Here is a 22,907-nt window from a genome sequence, read left to right on the forward strand (position 1 = left end):
TCTCTACTTAAGGCTCTTCAGTGTCTTTCCCATCACTCCTGGGCTGTTTCTTATCCAAACTCTGTGTATTGTCTGCAGGCCCTCTCACTCTTCTGCTTTCCCCAGGTTCCTGACATTCCAGCCTGGGGCCTACTTTCTGATCACCCATTCATAAGCTTCTTCCTCCTTCTACTTGGAATGATCTTCCCCAATATTATTGCATGGCTGGCTCCATTCAGGTCTAAAGAGGCCTTCCCTGTCTGCCCACTCTAAAGGAGCTCTAGGAGCACCTGGGCAGCTCAGTCAGTTGAGCGTCCAACGTCATGACCCTCAGGTCACAATCTCACGGTTCATGAGTTTGAGCCCCACATCGGGCTCGGGTTCACTGCTGTCAGCGCAGAGCCCCCTTCATATCCTCTGTCTCTCTCTGTCTCTCAAAAATAAACAAACATTTAAAAATGCTTTAAAAATAAATAAAGGAGTTCTATATTCTTCATGGCATTTCTGATTTTATTATGGTTGTCTGTTTGGTTGCCTCTCTTCCCTTTTTCCTCAGTAAGGTCTCTGAGAGCAGGGATCTTTCTGTCTTGCATATCTATATTTCCTGAACCCTCTGAACTCCCCTGGACACATAATAGGCATTCTACAGACTAAAATCCTGACCTCTCTTTGAGAAATGCTGCTGTTAAGATATTTCACCCATTCTCTTTGGGTATTTTCTTTATATAGAATCAGATGTAGTATGTACTAGGTTTAGCCGTCATCCCACCCATTTGATACTGGTGACAGCATGACATGGTGGTGCTGACTTTCAACTATGCGTGTCTTCTGTCCACAATAGGACTGTAAATCCCATGAAAGCAGAAACAAGGTCTCATATTTTCTCGGTATGCTTTTGTAGTCCTAGCCTCCATAATTGAGTGCATATAAATGTTAAATTTAGAGAAAGGGTTAAGACTAGTGGCTTAATCATATTTTTAGCATTTCTAGAGCATACTGGTTTGTCCCAAAGCAAAAAAAAAAAAAAAAAAATCATTTTGATTTATAGTTAAAAATATATATATAACAAAGAAATTCTGGACTCCATTTGCAAATTCATGTTATGAAACCCTGTTTATTTTGTTAGGAAGAGCCTATTATTAATTAGGACAGGTGGCCAGAATCAATGCTCTCAACCTCCCAGCTCTTTTGAAATTAGGAAATGTGACCATAATTCCATGCCCTGGAGAAGCAACTTAAACACCTCTAAACTTTAGGTTTCTTACATGTAAAGAGTTGCACTCTGATCTCCATGGTTTCCTCCTGGATTAAATAGCCCATGTGACTCTGCTCTTGTGAAAGTAAGTAACCAGTAGAGAAGCAATTGTAATGGTGATCTCAGCTATCAGCCAGACATTAGGAAGGAGAGCGTGTAGATTCACAAGAGCCAAATTGCTTGTTTACTGTGGGTGGTGGGAGGGGGAGGCAAGAAGACATTTTTATTAACAATGAAGATGGTGGAGAAAGGTCTGAGGTTGCCTTCTGTTTACACATCCTAAGAATTATGTAGCCACTGGTGGCTTATGTGCTAGTGTTAATATTATAATGTGACTGCAACTTCTTTCATTTTAAATGGATTCTAGAGAATTTGGTAGCTTACTGAACTCATCAAAGAATTGAGATGTCTTTTCCTGAAAGGACAGTCGCCATCTACGTTAAATGAATTGTGTGTTCTGTAACTGTTAGAAACAAGGAAAAGTAAAACCACATTTTACTTTTTTAAGTTCAGAACAACTCAGATTTAATAAGGAGTTCTAGAGTTACTGTTTTTTGTTTATTGTTGTTAGTTATTATTTATTGTTATTGTTACTTGTTTTTTAAGTTCAGAACAACTCAGATTTAATAAGGAGTTCTAGAGTTATTACCATGGTGTTGTCATATTCAGCAAGTGTCTTCTGGGGCTTCAGGTGATAAATTTTCCTAGGATTTAGAATATTATTTACGATTGTTTCAGAGACCCATTGCCACTGTACAGCTTTTGGTAAGAAGCTGCAGAATGCTAGTTACGCAGCACATTTTTCCTTTGGTTTCTCTTTGTTATCAACCATGATGTCAGACTCTTTCCTTGAATTTCTGTGCTCCAGAAACACCGCGTTTCTTTTATCTCACTGACCCAGCTTCTTTCTCCCCCTTTGTTCCTCTTGGTCTGAGAGTTCTTCCTCATGGGATTTATTATCTAGGAAAGAGATTTTGTTCTTCATTCACTCAATTCACTCAAAGAGTTAATTCACTTCTATGGCGTATCTACTACTTAAATATTCTTGAGTCCCTATGGTGAATTAAAGATGTCTGTAAATGCTCCAGTTGGGGTCTGTTACCCTTCCCTTTAAAAATCTGGGCTGGTCCTGTTACCCTTTTTGAGCACTCAAACATAGCAGAGATGGTGTGGAGTTATTTCTAAGGCTGGAATTTAAGGAAGTGTGTAGCTTCTGCTATTGTGTGCTTGCAGTGTTCCTTAGAACTTAGCTGCCTTGCTGTGGGACAGCCTGAACAGCCATATGGAGTAGTGGCCGGGCCTCTGGTCATTAGCCTAAGCTGAGCTGTAGACCAGCAGACAACCCAAATGCCAGTCCTGTGACTGAGGCGTTTTAGAACTTACAGCCCTCCCAGCATTCCAGTCAACACCATGTGAAACAGAACTGCTTCATCATCCCACAGAATCATGAGAAATGATAAATGGTTGTTTTAGCCACGAAGTTTCGGATTTTTTTTTTTTTTTTTGGCATAGCAGTAAAGAACTAAAACAAAAATTTGTACCCAGAAGTGAGGTGCTGCCGTAACAAAACATCTGGCATTGGCTTTGAGACCAGGTGACAGTGAAGGTCTGAAGGGAAGTAAGACAACTATTAATGGTAGCTGGTAGGGCGATGAAGAAATCGCTTTTTGAGGATATAAAACAGTACCCTTGTTTCATACTGACAGGAAAACCGACAAGACTTGTATGTCCAATAACACGGAAGATGGAAAATGAACCCAATGGATTTGTATATCCAGCTTAGGGGATTTTCTAGCAGAATGTTGGAAGCGTCAAATGACTTTTTTAACCACTCATGACCAAAGTATTGCAAAAGAGAGATGAATTAAAGAAGAAACTGTCCAGATTTTAAGTAGACTTTAGAGGATGTGTTTCCAATCCAGAATTTTCTAGGGTTGTAAATAAAACTGTTTCTCATTCCCTGCTTCTCGACTCAATGAAAAGGTACTCAAAGTAAGAAATGGCCTCAGGTGGAAAGAACAGATCCAGAGCAATACTGCCAATAAAACTTAATCTCAAGGTACAAATGAAAGCAAAGGCATAGCAGCAAGACCCTATATTATGACTTCAAAAAGATGTAAGTCTGTGCCTCCTGGGGCTTCTTAACTAGATAACAGGGCTTCCAAGGACCTTAAGAATGTTGTCCCACAGCCTCCTCTACTTAATTTAGACGACAAGATCCTGGACTTCAAGCCTGAACTCGATACCAGAGTTGGACGAAATTTTTAGGGGCTTGGAAGAGGGTGAGTGTGCTTTGCATGTAGGAGGACTTCACAACGTTTGTGGGCAGAGAGACCAGGGAAGGTTAAGCAGAGCTGCCCATCCTTTGCCACCCCTCCCATTGAGAAGTGATGTTTCTCATTCCCTGGAATCTGGGCTGGGTCTATGGCTCCTTTGGCTGATAGAATGGAGTGGATGTGACACCGTAGCTTTGAGAGCCAGGCCATAAAAGAACTGCAATTTTTCACCTTTGTGCTTGGGATGTGCCATCTTGGAACCCAACCACCGTCTATGTGAGGACCCTGAAACAGCCATGAGGAGTCTCACTGGAAGTGCCAGCCAGCAGGCAGCTCCAGCTACCCGCCTGATGAATGAGAACATTCTGGACCTTCCAGCCACTTTGTGCCAGCCAGTACTATGAAGTGAAAGAACCACCCACAGAATCATGAGAAATAAAACACTATTGTTTTTTTAAGCTGTTTGGCTTTAGAATATGCAGAAGAGTTAGCCCAAATCCTTCCTGTCTACATGTGGCTGTGTTCTAGTCTGTCTCAGGAAATGCCCTATTACCTTAGATATACCCTGCCTAACATCTGACCATATTATTTCCTGCCTTCTGATATGTTCAATTTTTTATTGTACAAATATTTGTCGTACACCACATGCTAGAAACTGTGGAGGATACTGTAATACCATAGACTCAAAAAGTGAATCCATTTGACTCCTGCTTCTCCATGGACCCCTCTGTTTGATGTTGCTAAATGGTGTTGAATTTTCATTTACAGTGACTATTTCATTCATTGCTTTCTTTCCAGTGCATTGCAAAATTTTCCCTCATTGCTTCCAGCCTACGCAATTTAAATACCTTTTGGCTGGGTTTTGTTCTTTCTGCTTCCTCTTCAAATCCACCCTGCAAATCTCTATAGCTCAATGACTCTCTGACCTACTGCTTCGCACACCTGGGGTCTCAGGTCTCTGAAGAGTTTGTGGAGTTGCTGGTAGCTGTTACTCGTAGTCTGCAGAGAGGGGGAGGCACTCTAGATACCTAGTGAAACTTCCAGGAAGGGTTAAAAGGACAGTACTTTCCCCAGATATTTCATTGTCAGTCTGTCTTGTGAGCTTTCTCCTCCTGGGGAAATTTGGAGAAAACAAACAAACAAAAAGTACTGGTCTCAGCTAGACCAGTTGAATTGCTTGACCAATCATAGGAGAAGGGCTTGGATTTGAGTTTTTGTTTTTGTTTTACAGAGAGAGTGCACGCAAGTGGGGGAGAAGGGCAGAGGGAGAAAGACAGAGACAGAACCTCAAGCCAGCTTCACACTCAGAATGGACTCCCCCCTACCCCCCCACCTCCCGCCAGGACTCAATCCCACCACCCTGGGATCATGACCTGAGCTGAAATCAGGAGTCAGATGCTCAACCGACTGAGCCACCCAAGTGCCCCTGGATTTGAGGTTTTTTAAACTGCTCCAGGTTGTTCTAATGTGAAGCCCAAACTGAAAACCACTGTCTTAGATTCTCAAAAAATGGTTACTCTACCTACTGGAAGCATCGACATTAACTAGAAATTTGTTAGACACATTCTTGAGGACTACTTCAGACCTAATGAATCAGAATCTCTGAGGGTGTGACCTACCACTCTGCGATTTAATACTCTCTCCAGTGATTTTTATGAGCATTAATGTTGAAGATACACTTTACTATGTAAATCTTAATTCCTTCTAGGAAGTCTCAAAACTACAACTAAATTTGGAAAGGGTGTTTGTCACTTGAAAATTACTCCACTGACAAGATCTGAAGCAACTGGTAAGGGACATAAGCTGGCATATCATGTGTCTTGCTAGTGATCATTTAAGTACTTGAGAAATGCTGAACAATCATCAGATCTCTGAAGAACGGTTCAAGGGGCTATTTAGTCTGAAGAAATGGAACAAATTATCAGGGGTACTGACACACTATTTCCCAGAGAGAGAGCGCCAAGAGGTGAATTTAAACTTCAGTTGGATATACATTAGACCCAAGAAACCTCTTGTTGAGAAGTAGTACTAAACATTTTGAAGGGATATAAGGCAATCTCTAAGTCAATTTGCAGTTAGAGCAGAGAGAAACCCCATTTTGAATTGTTTGGTTATATCCTGCCTGGGGTCAAAGACAGAGATCTTTGAAGTAGTGTCCAGTTCTCTGCATAGAATGACTCTAAATACCATCTGATCATCATTTGTTTATTTTTTCACTGGTTATTTTGGAAAAGCTTTCAAAGTAAAATAAGGACTAGTGGGAAGACAAGATGCCTAACTTGAGTGTTTTTGTTTCAGTCCTAGAGACTTTGGGGTGAGATTGTCAAATGAATTCATGTGCTTTGAAAAGCTTTTATGATTTCTTAATGAGGTTTAAAAGCTAAAGGAATGGGATTAGGACCACAAAATCCTTTACTCTTAACATTGTGTCTTTGAACTGATTTAGTGCATTTGTATATTAGAAATAGAGATCTGATTTAGATTGAATCCTCTTTGTTTGCAAAAATATGGTCTGGAAAAAATTTCCTAGACACACAAACAGTATTAAATTTTGTAATGACAAAGGACAGCTATGCTCTAGCTCTCGAGTTAAAAACTTCCGTTAGAAAAAGTTAACATCATTTAATATATAGGAATGCTTGAGACCTTTCATACATCATTAGATTTGGATGCTATCTATTTATACATTGAATCTTAGTTCAGTGGAAAATGTTTGGTAGAAAAAGTTCAGCTGAGAAAGTAGATTATATATTATGTTATAGGGGACATTGCAGGAAACTGTACATTTATATCTTTTGTTTTTCAAAAGACTAAAATAGAACCAAGTTACAATGCAATTGTTGGGGTAAATTGATGTCTTAGTCTGTTCGGGCTGCTACAACAAATTACCATGGACTGGGTGACCTAAACAGCAGACATATTTATTTCTCAGTTCCTAGAGACTGGGAAGTTCAAGATCAAGGCACTGCTCTGGCAGATGTTTTGGTTTTTTTTTGTTTGTTTGTTTGTTTGTTTTTTTTAATGTTTATTCATTTTTGAGAGAGAGAGAGAGAGAGAGAGAGAGAGACAGAGCATGAGGGAGGGAGGGGCAGAGAGAAAGGGAGACAGAATCCAGAGCAGCTCCAGGCTCTGAGCTGTCAGCACAGAGCCCGATGCAGGGCTTGAACCCACAGACTGTGAGATCATGACCTGAGCTGAAGTTGGCTGTTTAACCAACGGTGCATCCAGGTGCACCTAGGCACTGGCAAATTCTAATGAGATCTTACTTCCTAGTTAATAGGCGCCACCTTCTTGCTGTGTCCTCAAATGGTGGAAGGGGCAAGAGAGCCCTGTGGGGTCCATTTTATAAAGGCACTAATCCCACCCTCATGACCTAAGGCTTCACCTCCTAATACTATCACTTTGGGGGTTAGGATTTCAAAATATGTATTTTAGGGGGACAAAATATTTAGTCTACTGCAATTGGGGAAAAGAGATAAATATTTAGCGATTTCTTTAACCTTTGAGAGAACTGAGTGGCACAGTTAATTGGATTTAATGATAATGTGATCTTGTTTCCAGTGTGGACGAGGCTTGAGATTTGAGTCTGAAGACCTCCATTCTAACTGGAACTATTTCTTGCCAGTTTTGTCGCTTTGGACAGGATAACTCCTCTGGGCCTGCTTTATTTCCATGTTTTAAAATGTGAAGAGTAATAATATATTTAATGGTTTATTATATGAAACAAATTAATGTAAATGAAAGTGCTTTGAAAGTAGAAAGACAGATATTAGATTTTAAACAGTGTATTTTTATTTGCTCTTATTGACAAGGAACCCCTCAGTGAAAATCCAAGTTAGGAGATTAGAGGGAAAATTTATAGTTCTTAAAAAGGCAAACAGGAAAAAATTCTTTACTAATAAATTTAAATTAGTATAAATATAGTAAACCTGTAGTTTGTTGTGGTTCTCTAATGGATTAGTTATAGTAGTTTCTCATATTGATTATTTTAAAATATGTGTTTTAAAATAGTACTATAGTTGGAGGTTTGTGACTCTGTTTCATAGAAATACTGTGTTTAAAGTAGAAAATGTGTTTACAATATTTAAAGGAAACTGTGTTGTATAATAAATATCGGAATGGCTGAGAAGCACTCTGGAATTATGTAATATATTCTTTCCGGATATATTACAGACCCAGTGCAATGGAAGAATATGTAAAATGTTTCACACCTCAAATATTTTATCATGCTTGCTGCACATAAATGCAGGTGTGTATCATATGTTGTAAGCCTTTTAAAAATGAATTGTGAATGAGAGACTCATACTCCATTGGTCGTATCTAAATATGAATTAGTCACAGCTAGATTGTCGTACACACTAACTCTGCTTTCTGGCCTGCAAAATAATTTGATACGGGATGGCAGTTATAAAGTAGGCTTTGCACATGGATTGGTAAATCCAAAGTAAATTTCAGACATGCCCAACTTTTTGATCTTTGAAAATGACGAGATTACAAGAGTATTACTAAAAATATCTTGAATGCAATTTGGGGTTAGTACACTGAGCTGGGTTTCAAGTACTTGATAAACCCAAAAAGGATTATATCTTTGGGGCAACTATATAAACATTCCCAGCAGCTCTTCAGAAGTTCCACAGGCAATTTTCATACCAAATTAAAATTTTTATATGTTTTAGAATATCCTCATATTTCAAACTGATCGATGTATATGTAATTTAAATTATTGCAAGTGATTGTTTGAAGTAGATGCTAAGAATGGCTTTTATTAACCTACAGGTTTAAAAAAAGCTAATATAAAGGGTAGCTACATTTAATAATATCATAACTTCAGAGAATTTCAGCAAATTTCTGAGCCGTGTCTTCAAAAGTTATTAACTTGTGATTATTTCTAATGAAATCAGTAGGCTAAATTTGAAGAGCACCGAGTCTTATTTGGAGAGATGTGTGGTTTTAAATTAGGATGCAGAAACTACATGGTTTGACAGGCCATCTGATAAATGCAAATAAGACCAACTGTGTATGAGGACTGAATGAGAGAAATTAACATATGTAGGCTGCTTGGAAAAGCTAAGTGTTCATCTAAGTGTTGTAAATATGGCATTTTAAAATACATTAACATCTAAGTTTCTGTGGAAACTTCTCTGTAACCTAAAGGAATTCAGGGGCTGAGTATGATCTCATATATGGGTGGGGTCCTGTCTATATATACCTTGCCAAAATGTCCTCTAGTGTGAAAAGTAAACTGATCTATGAAAATCTATTTGCCATATCGTGTCTTATGATGGAGAGTGTCTCTGAAGACAGTGTTTCCAATTTTGTTTGAAATACTGCAGCTATTATAAGATATCTGTGCTTTCTCACAGAATGAAGACAAACACAGAGATGGTGTGTCTAAGAAATTTCAAAAGGTGTCGGCCTCCTGATTGAAGCACAGTCAACTTATTGGATTCATTTTTTTTTTTTCATCCAGTAAGTGTAAATATTTAAAGTACTTTATTTTGATCAATGTTGACTTGTGTTCTTTGTTGAATGAATAACCGCTGTCTGAATACCCTTATCTCTATTTGTGTTTATATTCTTTTGCAATTTCAGTCTCATGTCTTAAATGAATTTAACTTTCAGGACCTTTAAGGGGACAAATTCAGCCATAAACTTTGAGGCTGGCGGTGTCCTTAGAGATGATTTGGTTCATTCTCTTTATCCATTAAAAAACCATGCTGCTGTGATTTTTTTCTTCTTTTTTCTTACTAGATATGTTATTAGACCCAAATGTTTCCTTTTATTTCTCGTACTCTGTGCCATTTTATAGGTTGTCCGGATTTTACTAATTAGCAATTTTTTAAACAATTGATTTATATAAGGTTGAACGTTACATAAATCATTTCTGTAAGGAACACTGCCTGAATACTTTTTAATGTGAAAATGGAAAATCTACCTCTTGTTTTTCTGAGGCAAAAAATAATTTAGTAATAGAGTATACTCTTACTTATTCATCCTATTAGTTATTTGCCATCAAAACTTAACCACGAGTGAGAATCCCCCCATAGTAGCATGTTCTGAGTTTTTCTTCCCTATCCCGTGTTCAGCCACTAGTGTTGCTTCATCAGCTTTTAAATACTCTAAGTTGGACATGAACTTAAGTTACAAAGCAAGAGCTTGGGGTGAAAGGAGATAATGCATTAACTTACAGTTTGTTTTGAATGTAGAACTGGTAGATCCCTCTAATCCTAAGGGATAACTACGTAAAGCAGTGCTTGCTCAAAAGAGCTTCCCCATGGTGGTTGAAACACAACTCTTAGGCTGTAACTGATGCGCCAGGTGTGGGACAGGATGTGGAAAAGAGCTTACTCAGACCATTTGGAAGGCATAAAATATGGCTTCTGGTTTTTAATAGCTTGGGATGGAGTCAAGATCCAGGAGGAAACTAGATAGTTGCTTCACAATCTGCGCTAAATACCTTTATAGATCCAGTCTGGCTATCACTAAATGGTGTCTCATCTGAAGGACTTTATAGTGCACAGTTGGGATGGCCTAAGGTTTCAAATGAAACCAGAAGACATTTATATCCTTTGATCAGCCCTGCCTCCCAGATTTTGTCCCTGAGCTAGATCCTACTTGGGTACCTACAAGCATTAGAGTTAAATGCTTATTTTGGATACTCGCTTCAGTGGTTTTTCTTTTATTTTCCTCTCCCAGTTTCCGTACTCCTACAAGGGAAAGTCATGATTACGCTAACAGAGCTGAAATGTTTAGCAGACGCCCAGTCATCTTATCACATCCTAAAACCATGGTGGGACGTCTTCTGGTATTACATTACTCTGATCATGCTGCTGGTGGCCGTGCTGGCCGGAGCTCTCCAGCTTACACAGAGCAGGGTTCTGTGCTGTCTTCCATGTAAGGTGGAATTTGACAATCACTGTGCCGTGCCTTGGGACCTCCTGAAAGCCAGCGCAAACACATCCTCTGATCCTGGGACGCCGCTCCCGCTTCCCCTGAGAATCCAGAATGACCTCCACCGACAGCAGTACTCCTACATCGATGCTGTCTGTTACGAGAAACAGCTCCATTGGTTCGCCAAGTTTTTCCCTTACCTGGTGCTCTTGCACACACTCATCTTTGCAGCCTGCAGCAACTTTTGGCTTCACTACCCGAGTACCAGTTCCAGGCTCGAGCATTTTGTGGCCATCCTTCACAAGTGCTTCGACTCCCCGTGGACCACGCGTGCCCTGTCCGAAACAGTGGCCGAGCAGTCAGTGAGGCCCCTGACGCTCTCCAAGTCCAAGGTTCTGCTTTCGTCCTCAGGGTGTTCAGCCGACGTCGATTCCAGCAAGCAGTCATTGCCCTACCCACAGCCTGGCTTGGAGTCGGCCAGCATCGAAAGCCCAACTTCTAGCGTCCTGGACAAGAAGGAGGGCGAACAGGCCAAAGCCATCTTTGAAAAAGTGAAAAGGTTCCGCATGCACGTGGAGCAGAAGGACATCATTTATAGAGTGTATCTGAAACAGATCATAGTGAAAGTCATCTTGTTCATCCTCATCATAACTTATGTTCCATATTTCCTAACCTACATCACTCTGGAAATCGACTGTTCCATTGACGTGCAGGCTTTTACAGGATACAAGCGCTACCAGTGTGTCTACTCCTTGGCAGAAATATTTAAGGTCCTGGCTTCATTTTATGTCATTTTGGTTATACTTTACGGTCTCACCTCCTCTTACAGCTTGTGGTGGATGCTGAGGAGTTCTCTGAAGCAATATTCCTTTGAGGCGTTGAGAGAGAAAAGCAACTACAGCGATATCCCTGACGTCAAGAATGACTTCGCCTTCATCCTCCATCTGGCCGATCAATATGATCCTCTTTATTCCAAACGCTTCTCCATATTCCTCTCGGAGGTCAGTGAGAACAAACTAAAACAGATCAACCTCAATAACGAATGGACGGTTGAGAAACTGAAAAGTAAGCTTGTGAAAAATTCCCAGGACAAGGTAGAACTGCACCTTTTTATGCTAAATGGTCTTCCAGACAACGTCTTTGAGCTGACAGAAATCGAAGTGCTCAGCCTGGAGCTTATCCCGGAGGTCAAGCTGCCCTCCACAGTCTCGCAGCTGGTCAACCTCAAGGAGCTTCATGTGTACCATTCGTCCCTGGTGGTAGACCATCCAGCGCTGGGCTTTCTGGAGGAGAATTTAAAAATCCTCCGCCTGAAATTTACTGAAATGGGGAAGATCCCACGCTGGGTATTTCACCTGAAGAATCTCAAAGAACTTTATCTGTCGGGCTGTGTTCTACCTGAGCAGTTGAGTACCATGCAATTGGAGGGCTTTCAGGACTTAAAAAACCTGAGGACCCTCTACTTGAAGAGCAGCCTCTCCCGGATCCCTCAAGTCATTACAGACCTCCTGCCTTCTCTGCAGAAGTTATCCCTTGATAATGAGGGAAGCAAGCTGGTTGTGTTGAACAACTTGAAAAAGATGGTCAATCTGAAAAGCCTAGAGCTTATCAGCTGTGACCTGGAACGCATCCCACACTCCATTTTCAGTCTGAACAATTTGCATGAGTTAGACCTAAAAGAAAACAACCTTAAAACCGTGGAAGAGATCATTAGCTTTCAGCATCTCCAGAACCTTTCCTGCTTAAAGTTGTGGCACAATAACATTGCTTATATTCCTGCCCAGATTGGGGCACTATCTAATCTAGAGCAGCTCTCTTTGAACCATAATAATATTGAGAATCTGCCCCTACAGCTTTTCCTATGCACCAAACTACATTATTTGGATCTAAGCTATAACCATCTGACCTTCATTCCAGAAGAAATCCAGTATCTGAGTAATTTGCAGTACTTTGCTGTGACCAACAACAATGTAAGTATATCTGTTCTTGCCTTCATTTAGCTGGTGTTTTGAGCGTCTGTTGTTGTAGCGTATAATGCGGGTAAAGAAAATGGACTTGTAGTCATACTAAGCATCCTCTGAGCCTGGCCTGTCTGCCACTTACCAGATATGTGACCGTGGGCAAATTACCAAAACACTGAGCATCAGTTTTTAATCTAACTGATAAGTTGTGATGGAAATTTTATAGAAGAAAAAATCATATTTATATTTATATTTATATTTATATTTATATTTATATTTATATTTATATTTATATTTATCTAGTTAAAGCACCAGTTCCTAGCACATAGTAATGCTCAACGAATGTTCTCTTTATTCTCTGTCCCCATTTTTCACATAAACATCACAGCTGAAGTATTTTAAACTAATTGTAACAGAGCTTACTTTTCATTCTGGAAAGATCTTAAGTATTTAGGAAGCTTCATAAAAGTTTTTAGCTTTCCAAATCTGTCACAGGAGAAGAACTTTTTGTTAAAAATACTGGGATCATGAATTATTCATAAATCCTTTTTGTGATGCAGTAAGAAAAACTGGAAATCTACATGCATGTCTAGAAAGACAATTCAAAATGAAAGGCCTGGTTCTATAATGCAACACTAGGGCTTCTTAGAAGCTTTTTCCAGCATCCATACTTTAAAAATGAACCATAATTTGCAACAGTAAAGCCAAGTTAAGGAAAACTTGACTTCACTGAAACAAGAAAAAACAAAATAAATGACTAGTTTCCTAGGTTAAAATGTGAAGGAGGAAGAAAAAGAAAAAAAAAAAAAATCATGCTAGCCAAAAGGGCAAGAGAGTGATGGTAATGCCCCTATGAGAAGAAGAAAAATAATCTTTCAGAAATCAGGTCTGCCAAAAGATGAAAGTGGTCTTCCAGTAGTAGAAAATGGGAACTACTTCCTTCTACCCCACCCAAAATGTACTATCTCTTAGACTTTTTGTAATTCGTATTTCATGCTAAATATAGCTATGAGCATGCTGTTGGCTAATAAACATATTAATCACCAGACATTATTTTCAAAAACCATGGATTGGAAAAACACCAAAAAGTTGAGGAATGAGAGCAAAATTCATGCCAGTTTTTAGAAAATTGATTTGACTCATATATGCAAGAAGCTAGAGCCCATTCTAAAATAAATGAGAAATCTTCAGGTCTTTTTTTTTTTTTTAAGTTTATTTTGAGAGAGAGAGTGAGAAGGAGAGGGGCAGAGAGAGAGGGAGAGAGAGGATTCCAAGCAAGCTCGAACTCACGAACCGTGAGATCATAACCTGAGCTGAAACCAGGAGTCAGACGCTCCATTGACTGAACCACCCAGGCGCCCCTGAGAAATCTTAAGGACTTAAAGGATTAGGAGGCTGTAAAACTCCTTGAGGGTTGATCTAGATTAGCAGTGTTCATCAGAATTACCTGAAGGGCTTGTTAAAACACCGATTACTGGACCCCACTCCCAGAGTTTCTGATTCAGCAGGTTTGGTGTGTAGGGTCCAAGAGTTTGCATTTCTACAAAATCCCAGATGAAGCTGATGCTGCTGGTGTGGTGACCATACTTTGAAAACTACAGGTCTAGAGATTTATCATTAGTGTTGTTTAATTATGCAGTAGATTAATATTAATATTTTGGTTATACTTTTCCATTGTTAAATCAAAAATTAAAAAATTATTAATAATTATTTTGAAAGGCAATGGTTCCACTAGTTGTTGTATAGTTATATCACTACATGAATTTTTGAAAGTTGAAGCTGATTAAATTGTTAGCTGGCCATGAATTACTTAAATGTATAGGCAGGTTAATGTTTTTTCCTAATTTAATGTAATAAAACCTTAAGACCATTGGTACTTTTGACACCAAGTTTATTGACTTCTTGACCATATGTGAAAGAGAAACTAGGTGCGAGTATCAGACACATTTTATTTTGAGTTAGGGAGGATACTTGGTTGACATGTAAAGTCCTATGGTGAAGGCAGTTTATGGCCAAAGTAGAATGATATCTTAGGCTGGGTTGTCTCAGAAGTCTAATAAGCAGGGGCACCTGGGTGGCTCAGTCAGGTAAGCATCCAACTTTAGCTCAGGTCATGATCTCATGAGTTCAAGCCCCGCATCGGGCTCTGTGCTGACAGCTCAGAGCCTGGAGCCTGCTTCAGATTCTGTGTCTCTCTCTCTGACCCTTCCCCACTCACTCACTCTCTCTCTCTCTCTCTTAAAAAAAAATTTTTTTTTTTTAAAGAAGTCTGATAATCAGCAATTGCTAAGCATCCCAGAGCCATAGCAATGACCATGACACCTTTGAATGGTTGAAGGACACTGTCCTCAGAACTCTGAAGAGACTTATTTAATCAGGATATGGAGAAAGTGAAACTCACTCAGAAGACAGCAGCCAGAGAGATGAAAAGTTCTCTGATGGAACAGCCTAATAATAGGAAGTATTGGGGAGGGAAGGGAAAAGAATAGTCCATGCTATTGGTCTTTAAATATTTGGAACACTTAATAGAAAAGAAATCTTCTTGCAAGTAACCATGAGTGTTTGAACCAAGACAAGCAGGAAAAGATTTCTCATGTTTCCCGAAATCTTGTCCAAAAATTGAACCTTTGAGAAGGGAGAAATGATTTTTATTTTCTTCTTTTTTTCTAAGTTTATTTGTTTATTTTAAGAGAGACAGAGAGAGAGAGAGAATGAGCGGGGGAGGAGCAGAAATAGAGAGAGAAGGAATCCCAAGCAGGCTCTGCACTGTCAGCACAGAGTCCAATGGGGGCTCAATCTCATGAACCATAAGGTCATGACCTGACCTGAAACCAAGACTCAGATGCTTAACCAACTGAGCAACCCAGGTGCCCTGGTTTTCTTATGAATAAAACTGTCCAGATATGGGTCGTCAACTATTTGGTAGGAATATTGTTAAAGGGAATCAGGGATTCATGCTTCAGTTTCAAGTTTCCTTCTAACTTTGAAATTCTTAAGATTCTATGAGGTAGACCAAAATATTTATTAAAATTAGAAAATAAAACATCAAATTGGATGCATAAATATTTAGGTATGCATAGTCTCAGAAATGTAGTTGATCTCTCCATTTGGAATAGAAGTTAGTAAAGATTCCTGAAGGAAGAGGTTTTAAAATACTCTTCTAAAAAGTTGGGGAGTATACCAGGTTCATGGATGGAGGCAACAAATACTCTCTGTGGTTTAGTAGAAAAGACATTTATTGAAATGTCATATTATCACTGAAAAGTCTGAATAATTGAGCTTGGAAAGCAATCAAGCATAGAGTCAGATAGCCAAAAGGCCAAAATTATAGCACAAAAGCAAAATGGTGAGGATACCCTGCCGTTGACCATACCAGCACTGGGCACAGCATTGCCCCTGAAAATTAGATGCTGCTGCTAATGCACCCCTTGCCCTCCCACAAAATAGGTTCTTCATGGTTTCTGCTGCTTTGTGACAGTAGCCCCAATTTAAAGTCCAAGTCTGAGAGCTTATGAACGCCCACCCACACTCAAGCTGTAAGGGAGCTGGGAACACTAGAATCTGGTGTTGTCAGTCCCCCCAGTGGGAAGTGGACTCTGCTTCCCACCAAGATAAGGTAGGGAATTCTCCAGACATTGAAGATACTGGGCATCCCCCAAATGACAGACATTCCCAGAGAGGGCACTCTAGAGTTTCTTCCACAAGGTAGTAATCAGTGTTACCACACAGAACACTAAACACTTCTTTTTGTCATATTTTTTGCTGCAGGATTCCTCAGAGCCTTTAGTATTTGAATATGCATTGTGCTTCTCTAAGAGAGACATGACATGCAACGTTTACCAAACGTATTTGAGGAAGATACTCTTAAATATTTTAGGTTTTTTTTTTTATTTTTTAATTTATTTCTTTTGAGAGAGAAGGAGGGAGCACAAGCAGGGGAGAGGCAGAGAGAGAGAGAGAGAGAGAGAGAAAGGAATCCAAAGTAGGCTCCACCCGGCCAGGGCACAGCCTAATGTGCAGCTCAAACCTGTGAACCATGAGATCATGACCTGAGCCGAAATCAGGAGTCAGATACTTAACCATCTGAGACACTCAGGCATCCCAAGATTTTATTTTGAAGTAATCTCTACACCCAGTGTAGGGCTCAAACTTCAACCCCAAGATCAAGAGTGCATGCTCTACTGACTGAATCAGCCAGGCGCCCCAAGATGTTCTTTTTTACAGTAACTCTTGAGAGGAGTGTTCCTGAGGACGAGGGGTTGGGGAAATGTAAAAGGACAGAGGTCATGTGCAGAGGATTACAACAGGCAGGCTCAGATGCAATAAGAGATGAGAGCATTTAGAAGGTGCGTCAGAATGGAGAATGCTTTTAAGTTTGCGAGTCAAGTTCAAGTTTGAGTTCATTGGATAGTAGCTGGGGTCAGACTTGAACTAGTTCCTTCAAAAGAGGCTCTGATTGCAGCATTTAGAAGGGTTGGGAGAGTACAATCAAGAAATAAAACCCCATGAAAAGGCTTAATCAGTTATGATTTAGAAGTAGGAATATAAATTAAACACAAGAAATGAAGATTTATATCTTAGAGGAACACCATGGGCCACCGAGTCGGCAAATTACAGCCTGGGACCAAAACCCACCCACCGCTTGAGCTAAGAATGCTTTTTAATTTTTTTTTAAGTTTATCTATTTATTTTGAGAGAGAAAGAGAGCACAAGCAGGGGGAGAGGCAGAGAGAAGAAGAGACAGAATCCTTAGCAGGCTCCACACTATCAGTGCAAAGGCAGACACAGGGCTCAAACTCACGAACTGTGAGATCATGACCTGAGCCAAGATCAAGAGTCAGACACAGGGTGCCTGGGTGGCTCAGTCAGTTAAGCCGCTGACTTTGGCTCAGGTCATGATCTCATGGTTTGTGGGTTTGAGGCCCGTTTTGGTCTCTGTGCTGACAGCTCAGAGCCTGGAGCCCCTGTTTTGGATTCTGTGTCTCCCTCCTTCTCTGCCCCTCCCCCACTCATGCTCTGTCTCTCTCTCCTTCAAAAATAAACATTAAAAAACAAAAGAGTCAGACGCTTAACCAGCTGTGCCACCCACGCACCCCTGCTTTTTGAATTTTTATATAGCCTTGACCTACGTATGGTTTTTAAAATTTTTGAATGGTTGGGGGAAATTTTTTTTGAATAACATTTTGTCTCACATGAAAATTATATGAAATGCAAATCTCATATAATTTGTCCATATGAATAAGTTCCATTTCTCTCATTCAGGGGCCTATACTACAAAAAATTTATACTCCGTTATTATATTTTGAATTTAATCACTGAAAAATGTATGAAATTTTTTCTGTCTTGTAAAAGTATCTACATTATATTTTCAGTTTTGCCTTTTAACACAAAGCCTAAAATATTTACTGGCCTGCTCATGTAGAGAGAAACTTCTCCAACCTCTGCTCTAGTTACTACCCTCATTTTACCGAAACTGAAACTGACGCTCAGGATGATGTTCCTGAAGTCTGAAGCTCCTAGTGATGGACCTAGGGTGGAAGGCAGGTGTTCCAGCACCCGCTCTGGCGCATCACAGATGCCCGCATCTGGTGCATCAGACCAAATGCTGTTACGTGGGAAGCAGTGCTGTGTGGGCACGGGGGATGGGAGAAGGGGAGGCAGCGTCTACCTCTAACCCAATGCCAAAGTGTGATTGCATTATGATGGTACCGAAGGTGATGGAGAAGCAAGGAAAAGGAGGACTTCATAGTTTCGCTCAAATCTTAAAAAACACTCCAATTTACACCTAGGTCTTCCAATTTCGACATTTGTGAATTTAATGCATGTCTTTTCTTAGTGCAAAGACTTCTGGCTGGCAGTAGAAATTCCTTCAGAAAATCGTTTATGCGGTAGTACTCTTTTTGACATCACTCCTTAGAAATGGAAATATTTCATTTCTGTTTCCTGAAACAATTGGATTTTATGGATTTGGTTAGCATGTTCTGAGATGATGTGTCAATGGCCAGGGAAAAAAACGGGGGGGGGGGGGGGGGGAATCTGACATTGAGATGGATTCTGAAATAAGGTCTCAGCCTCTGGAAACGGGGGAGTACTCATTGTCCGTGTCCACAATAGACACAGGAGGAGGGCCTTCCTTCCCTGGATGTTCTGGGGGCTCTACTACATTGTGTTAAAGATACTTTGTTGCTGGAGAATTCTAGGATGTAGCTATTCATTTCTGTCTTTTTTTCAGTTGATTTCATAGCTGTGTGTGTGTGTGTATTATAGTTCTATAAAAACATTCTGTTTATGAAGTTTATCATCTCCCTGATACCCTAAAAACATTTCTTATGATCTTATAAAAGAAATCAGTAGTCCATTAGGGTAATTTTTTCGTTTTTGGCTTGTGTATATTGTCTAGTAAAGAGCATGTTACATGAATTCAGTATAAAGAAAGGCTATCTAACATTTTATATAAAATGAATTGGCCCAGGAAAAATATTTTTGGTGTTTTTGTAAGTTTCAGGGCAAACTGTTTTTAAAGGTTTGTAAGTAGATTTTTTTTCAGTATAAAATTGCTTAATTGAAAGAAAGTCTTGAGTCTCTAACACAGCTCCCCAGCCTCCTTTAACATAATTCAAGTCAGGCAGGTGAATAAGGGTCTTGTGCCTCAGTTGGACGCTGACTCTGAGAGAAAGTCCCTGAGGTGGACACTTGGCACTCAGGAAGCAGCACCACTAACCACAGCTCTTGACTCACTTTCATGACAGCAGCACAGCTGAGGGGCCTCTGATGAGGGCCCGGCCCAGTAGCTCACTCCCATCGCATTGTGAAATCCTCCTCCAGTCTTTGAGGGCTGAGAAGTCACTAAAAATGACAAATTTAGAGATTTGAATGTGTGTTTCTTTTGAGAGAGAGGGTGAGCGGGGGAGGGACAGAGAGTAAATCCCAAGCAGGCTCCATGCTCAACCCAGAGCCAGCCGCAAGGCTCGATCTCACAACTGTGAGATCACGACAGCAAGATCATGACCTGAGCCAGTCTTGAAGAGTCCAATGCTTAACCGAGCCACCCAGGTGCCCCACAGATTCAGAAATTTGAAAGAAGATTTGGTGAGAACATGGTAGTGTGCTGATAGCCAGGCAGGACAGTGATGGCAATGGCTTCAGGGTATTTATTCAGTGGAAAGGAATCCAACAAAACAAGGTACTTGCTGGGGATCTGGAAGCTGACTGAAGAAGGGAGATGGGGGAGTCCCTGATACAGCGCTGAGCAGGACACTCCTTCCCAGCAGAGACTAATTATTCACAAAGTTGTCTAGTATTTCCTACCTATTAGTCCAGTGCTGCTCAAATGGGGGCACTTTGCCCCACAAGAGACTTTGTCTGAAGACATTTTTTATTATCATGGCTGAGGAGGGGCATAGTCCTGGCATCTAGTAGGCAGAGGCCCGGGATGCTGCTAAACAGTGTATAATACACAGGGCACCCCCCACAAAAGGAATTATCCCACCCAAATTGTCAATGTTGTAGGTTGAAAAACCCTGCATTAGACCAAGGTCCTTAAAGACTCATCTGTCTTCTCAGCACTTTAACCCCAAGACCTAACTGGGAGCCTGGCACAAAAGGAGGATCTCTGCATGCATTTACTGAATACAAATGAGCCAAGCCTACCCTCTATTCAACTGGTTTGCCTAAGTCATTGTTTAGACACCAATGGACACTCTCAACTCTGAGCACATTGCAGAGGACAGATTGTTTCCTCTACTTATCCATCGCTGACCCTACTTCTGAGCTGCAGGTACAAGACCAGAAGAGGTTGCATTAGAAAGGGGCTACATTTCCCCTGTCACTTATCCCTCTGCTACATGTCTACATTGAAATCCACGGATGTGGGGGTTTACATCTGCATTCTTGAAAGGGGAGTGAAATAGGAGGGAAGATATCTTTCCTTTGCTTATACCTAGTATTTTGATATACAATGATGAGTTATATTGAATGCCATTCTTAGCAATGGTGATCATTCGATCTGTTTTCTAGGATATCCAGCATTGAGTGTATGTGTGGGGAATGGAAGAGAGGGTAATTTCCAATATAATGAGCAGGTTTGAATGCAGTTTGACCCTTTTTTAGTTTGTGTAGAGAGTATTTATCCTTCTAAGGAGATAGTTTTGGATGGTCCTGGAAATTCCAGCAGAGGGCTGGCTCGGTGGGGCTATGTTAGCCCAACACAGGAGCAGACTGAGCTCCTGAGTGCCCCTTTCATCCCTTGTCTAACAAAGCCACTTCCTGATCCAAGGAGCCTGCATTACTTCATAGTTGAAAAGATGCCCCATCCACAGGTACATAAATATGTGGAGTATTGTAGATTGCAGCGTGTGCTGTCCAGCGCTGCCTGGTGCAAACTCACATCTCTGTGGCATGCCAAGAATTGAGAATGCTTACTCTCAGCTCTTCTCTGGATGTCTTTTCCAATAAACTATCTTTCACGTATGCAATGGGGCTCCCTTAGAAATTCACGTGCAACCTACCCACCACGAGGGGGAGCAGCTCATTTGAACAGCTGTAGGAGTTGACCTAATTTCGGGCTGTTTATCATATTTTAAATTACTTCTTTGTGTTGCATGATTTAATTGAAACTGCCAGAGAGCAGGAAGAAGGGTAAATATTCACGAGTGTGTATATAGAGGGGAAAGAAATGTGCATGAAATGATATATGATCATATCTTCCTGTTTCTGCTTCTGTTGACTTTTTTCTTTTAACAGAATAAAGTTTTCAGTCTGTAGTCTGAAACCCTGAGAAAGAGCCTTGTGTCTGTACTCACGATGTTTTTGAGGATGTTGCTCATTACATTACACAGTAACTCCGCCCTAAGAATAATTACGATTTTCCTGAAATACTGTTGTTGGGTTTTTTTTCCTTAGGGACAATGAGTATGTGACTAATTAGATTTTATTTGAGACTGCTTGTTAGAATGCTTAGAATCAAGTCTTTTGCCCACCCATGTGTACAGCAAGGGTTTGGAAGTTCATGGTAGGTCTCAGTGCTGACTTCATGGCAGGATGTTCTTACTTTTCCTTTATCTTTTCCATCTACTTCGAATGTATCGTCATTGTTCTATGTATCCCTGTAAATGTCTAGAAGTGTTTTTGGGGAAAGGTAGGGGTATAAATAAATAAATGCATTATCATAGGCCATGGAAAACCAGTTTCACTGGCTTCTTTTTTTCCCTTTCCAGATTGAGATGCTACCAGATGGGCTGTTTCAGTGCAAAAAGCTGCAGTGTTTACTTTTGGGGAAAAATAGCCTGATGAGTTTGTCCCCTCACGTGGGTGAGCTGTCGAACCTTACTCATCTGGAGCTCATTGGTAATTACCTGGAAACACTCCCTCCTGAACTAGAAGGGTGTCAGTCCCTAAAACGGAGCTGTCTGATTGTCGAGGAGAATTTGCTCAACACTCTTCCTCTCCCTGTAACAGAACGCTTGCAGACGTGCTTAGATAAATGTTGACCGAAAAGGGGAAATACCTTTTAAATGTTTGCCCCAGGGCTTTAAACGAGAGCTAAAATTTCCTAAGTTATAACGATGAAAAATGGGTAACAATTATGACTAACTATAACCAGATGTCTTTAAAGCAACTCAGTGTCTAGCCCTACATTAAACAGGTAAAAAGTGTTAACACTGAACTAAAAGTTTTGTGAATCATTGACTTTTAACTTATTAAGATGTGAGAAGTACACTTGGAGGGTGGCATGGGGGACATGAAATTCCTGAGTCTCTCCCTTGCAGTTTTTACCTTGAAGCTTAAGCATTCTTTCATCTCCCTCCCCAATTCCCCATTACTTACTTATTTGCACACTTGTTTTAACTGACTTCCTGTTTTGGTATTTATCACCTCGCCCATAAATTCATCAATATAAATGTCCTTGGTGTACACTCCACACTGTCTTTGATTTATTCTTAAATATTTTTAGGCAGGGTGTGCATTGTGCTTGGCAGAATTCCTTCTTGGCTTGATTTTTACTTCCTGTCCCAGCTTGCTCGAGTCTTACTCCATCCTGTTTTCTCTCAACACCGGTGAGCCCTAAAAAAAACAAAAAACAAAACTGTGGTGAACCCTGAGAAAGTGCTTGCCTTTGGCCCTTGCATAGAAAAGGACAGGGTGCTTAGGGCATGTCCTCCTCAGGGCCTCCTAAAAATTCATGTATTCTCTAAAATTTCTTCTTGTGTATCATCAAAGCCTTTTTTATTTGCTAATAATTTTTATATTAAATGTAAAGCATATAAATATTTTCTATTGTATAATCTTGGATTCAAAATCTGTGAGAATAATTTTTGTAAGGTACAGAGAACACATGCATTTCTTTAAGAATTTACTATTAATGTGCTTGGTTTGGGCTACTTATGCGTCTCCTACTTGTGTGCATTCTGCTCCACAATGTTTTTGTACTCTGCAACTCATTACTTTTGGATAACAAAAGCCTTGTGTTTCATGCCCTAAAATATTTGGGGGTTTCCTTATAAGAGGATGGCCACATCATCTACCTCTCTCTTCCCTAGTTGCTGT

General features: G+C 40.3%; 1 protein-coding gene and 1 long non-coding RNA gene across 16 annotated transcripts in view; one reads left to right on the plus strand and one right to left on the minus strand.

The window, feature by feature from the left end:
- Positions 1-22,907, plus strand: part of LRRC8B (leucine rich repeat containing 8 VRAC subunit B) — a 91,311-nt gene that overhangs the window by 41,851 nt on the left and 26,553 nt on the right. For 8 of the 15 annotated variants that reach the window (XR_006221674.1, XR_006221676.1, XR_006221677.1 and 5 more), the window contains exons 4-8: positions 5,219-5,299; positions 7,684-7,759; positions 8,874-8,979; positions 10,207-12,371; positions 21,578-21,707. Coding sequence is in view for 11 of the 15 variants with exons in the window: in XM_042997804.1 (XP_042853738.1) it covers positions 10,233-12,371; positions 21,578-21,707 (2,269 nt within the window). In the remaining 4 variants the exon portion in view is untranslated. Of the gene's footprint in view, positions 1-5,218; positions 5,300-7,683; positions 7,760-8,873; positions 8,980-10,206; positions 12,372-19,925; positions 20,133-21,577; positions 22,020-22,907 lie in introns of those variants that run through there. The other 7 variants (XM_042997803.1, XM_042997799.1, XM_042997802.1 and 4 more) reach the window with 4 other exon arrangements.
- LOC122241506 lies at positions 1,823-22,277 on the minus strand. The gene is made up of 3 exons (XR_006221679.1): positions 22,188-22,277; positions 19,101-19,208; positions 1,823-2,194 (listed from the first exon to the last, which is right to left on the minus strand). It is a non-coding gene; the product is annotated as an uncharacterized LOC122241506 (long non-coding RNA).

Source organism: Panthera tigris, chromosome C1 (genome assembly GCF_018350195.1).
Source record: "Panthera tigris isolate Pti1 chromosome C1, P.tigris_Pti1_mat1.1, whole genome shotgun sequence".
NCBI lineage: Eukaryota > Metazoa > Chordata > Mammalia > Carnivora > Felidae > Panthera > Panthera tigris.